General features: G+C 59.2%; 1 protein-coding gene across 8 annotated transcripts in view; it reads left to right on the top strand.

Moving 5' to 3' along the window:
* TNNI1 (troponin I1, slow skeletal type) overlaps positions 1–3,091 on the top strand; it is a 7,815-nt gene extending 4,724 nt beyond the window's left edge. For all 8 annotated transcript variants that reach the window (XM_019008972.1, XM_019008973.1, XM_019008971.1 and 5 more), the window contains 5 exons: positions 134–265; positions 351–440; positions 882–1,058; positions 2,342–2,452; positions 2,761–3,091. In XM_019008972.1, coding sequence (XP_018864517.1) covers positions 134–265; positions 351–440; positions 882–1,058; positions 2,342–2,449 — 507 coding nt within the window. In that variant the 3' untranslated portion in view covers positions 2,450–2,452; positions 2,761–3,091. The remainder of the gene's footprint in view (positions 1–133; positions 266–350; positions 441–881; positions 1,059–2,341; positions 2,453–2,760) is intronic.
* Positions 3,092–3,202: the final 111 nt, after the last annotated feature.

The raw sequence follows: 3,202 nt of genomic DNA, 5'->3' as shown, positions 1-3,202 counted from the left end.
TGTGTTTGGGGACAGCAGGGAGGGTTGGCACACGGTCTGATAGCTTCTCCCATCCTACAGATGTGGTGTGAGTGGCTCAGGGGGAGCAGGGGCCTGCTCAGTTCACACATCTGCCGTTTCTCTGTGCTCCCAGAGTCTGATGCTGGCCAAAGCCAAGGAGGAGTGGGATCAGGAGATTGTGGAGAAGCAGGCAGAGAAGGAGAGGTACCTGTCCGAGCGGGTCACTCCTCTGCACACCAGTGGGCTCTCCTTGAGCCAGCTGCAGGTACTCCTCAGGCTGCAGGGTGAATCCAGCTCCCTGGGAGCGTGCAGGGGCCTGGCTCACTGCTCTCCTGCTTCCTTGGCCCCAGGACCTGTGCAGGGAGCTGCACGAGAAGGTGGAAATCGTGGATGAGGAGAGATATGACATTGAAGCAAAATGCAACCATAACACCCGGGAGGTAGGAGGGAGTGTGGGCTCGTTCCTTCTGGAAACTCCCTCCCAGTGGCAGCTCTGGCCTGGATGTGCCATGGACCAGGCTGAGCTGGGATGTGGGACAGGCACCAGGATTACCTCAGGGCTGGTGTTTGCTCAGCAAGGCACCGCTCAGAGCAAGGTTCGTTCCTGCCCAAGGGAACTCAGACTGTCCTCGGGGTCCACAGAGAGGTTCCTCGCTCTCCTGGTCACCCCTGTGGGTCTGAGAGCTTCTTGTGGTTCAGCTGGCACCTGAGCAGGGTGGGTGCAGCCCATGGCCCGGCTCTGAGCATGGGTGGGCATTGGTGGAGAGGTGCAGACCCCGCTGGGCTCAGTGCTGGCAGAGCCTACAGCTTCCCACAGGGGCTCTTTGTGCAAGGCAGCCGAGCAGTGACCTCCCACTCCTCCTTCTCCCCTGCCCCTGCAGATCAAAGATCTGAAAATCAAAGTTCTTGATCTCCGAGGGAAGTTCAAGCGCCCTCCCCTGCGCCGGGTTCGTGTCTCGGCCGATGCCATGCTCAGGGCTCTGCTGGGCTCCAAGCACAAGGTGTCCATGGATCTCAGGGCCAACCTGAAGTCTGTCAAGAAGGAGGACACGGAGAAGGTGGGTGACTCCTCTGGAGGCTGGAGATGGACACACTTCCTAGGGGTGTCCTTGTCCTTCTCCAGGGTACCCTGTGTTCACCCCTTGTCAGCTTGGGAAGAGACTTGTGAGGCCATTCCCACTGTGGGATGCTGTGGGACCATGTAGGACCAGTTTGACTGGGCCAGGCACCTGGTGGATGGAAATGTCAGATTTAGGGCCATGTCTGTGGTGCTCTTCCCTCCCAGGGTGTGTGGGGGGTCTCTCACCCAGGCCCCCTTGGCACCACTGCTGAGCTGCACATGCAGAGTCTGATCTTTGGTCCTGGAGGGAACCAGGAGAGCTCCTGTTGGGCACAATCACACCCAGGAAATTCCCAGGGAACTCCCAGACCCAGATTAGATAAGACAGAGAGCCCAGCACTTGGCCTGAGATAAGTGGCCCAGTTCCCACCAGCTTGGCAGAGGTGTGAGAAGGGAAAGTCTCGATGCCAGCGATGCCCAAACCTGCCTGGGGTGTTCAGCTGCCCCAGCACCAGGAGCTGTGGGATCCAGGCACAGCTGGGGATCCCCTCTCTCCAGAGGAGTTTCACCAGCTCATTCCATTTTAGCAGACTGAATGAGAATTGGATGAGCAGAATTGGATGAGAATCTCAATTTTCAGCTGTTTTTCCTTTCTTCCCCCATTGTGGCACTCTTCCATCCCTTTGGGCAGAAAACTCTGCTTACAGGCCTGGGCACCAGGTGGAGAATGGGTCTGGGTTTGTTCTAGATGTGGTGAGATGGTGTTGGGGCACAGTTTGTCATCTATGAATGCTGGGGGGTGGCAGAGCAGACTCCCAGAGCTGCTCTCACCTCCCCTGTCTGCTCTGGAAGTGTCTGTCAGTCTCCCAGTGACACACCAACAACCCCAGTCCCTGCCAAAGGCTCAAGAAGGTGGAGGTAGAGGGCAATGCAGGAAGTGTTTTTTACTTCTGTAAAAACATTTGTCCCCCCTGTGCTGGTGTAAACCCAAAGTTCCATGTGGTTTCTTCCACTTAAAGAAATATTTCTGGCATTATTGAGCCTTCTGGTGCACGATTGCAGCTCGGCCAGGCTTTGAGCAGGGGAGTATCCACACAGATCCAGATCTCCCTGTGGAGATCAGGCCGCTGTTTGCCACCTCCTCAGCCAGCTCCTCTGCAGGGACACGTGGCAGAGGGACAGGGACCTGGCAAGGGGCAGCTGTGTCCCCCAGCTGAGGGCTCTGTGCAGGGGGACAGACGGGGCAGGGCTGCCCCGGCCTCATCCCTGTTCCCCCTGCAGGAACGCCCTGTAGAAGTGGGCGACTGGCGCAAGAACGTGGAAGCCATGTCGGGGATGGAGGGGAGGAAGAAGATGTTCGATGCTGCCAAATCCCCCACGGGGCAGTGAGAGGTAGGGCTGGGTCCTGATCCCCCTGTGCTCCCTCAGCCTCCTGGGCTGTGCTTGGAGAGATGCAGAAATGCCCCCAATCCCTACAGGAAAAGGCAACCCATCCCCATATCCCACCCCAAAACTGCCTGGGGGTCTGTCCCTCCCTCCCTCCCTGTCCCTGCCAGACCCTCTCCTCCTCTCGTGGATGCTCCCCTCTGGATGTGCTGCCCATGCCACCCTCACCCCACCTGGCACCCACCTGGCAGCACCCTCAGGTGCTGGCAGCAGCCAAAGCCCCCCTCTGCCCCTCTGCTGTTTCTTTCCCACAGGAACACTGGGAAGAAGACTGTCCCCATCCCTGCTGCCAGCCTGCCCTCGCTGCTCCTCTGTCCCTTTGTGCCCTTCCCTCAATTCCCACTGAGCTGAAACACAAGGACAACCGTGTGGGAAGGAGACCTGAGCTTCTTCCTTCCCTCAGCCCTGCTCCTGCACAGCGTCCCCCCATCATCAGCCCAGGGGCCACTGGCCTCTCATCCCCTCCCAGCCCTGCAGAGACACCCCAGGGGCAGCTGCTGCTCTCCCATGCCCGGCTTGGCCCCAGATGTGTCACCCTGAGATGTCCCAGTGCAGCCACGCGTGAATTGAAGGACCTGGGCCGAGGTTGTGTGGGCTCCTCACTGGGGGGACTCTGCCCAGGGCCAGGGCCAGCTCACCCTGCAGTGTCCCCAGACACACACACAGCTCACCCTGCAGTGTCCCCACACACACACA

The sequence above is a fragment of the Parus major genome, chromosome 26 (genome assembly GCF_001522545.3).
Source record: "Parus major isolate Abel chromosome 26, Parus_major1.1, whole genome shotgun sequence".
NCBI lineage: Eukaryota > Metazoa > Chordata > Aves > Passeriformes > Paridae > Parus > Parus major.
Note: the sequence above shows the minus strand (reverse complement) of the source record. Positions and strands in the feature narration are given on the sequence as shown.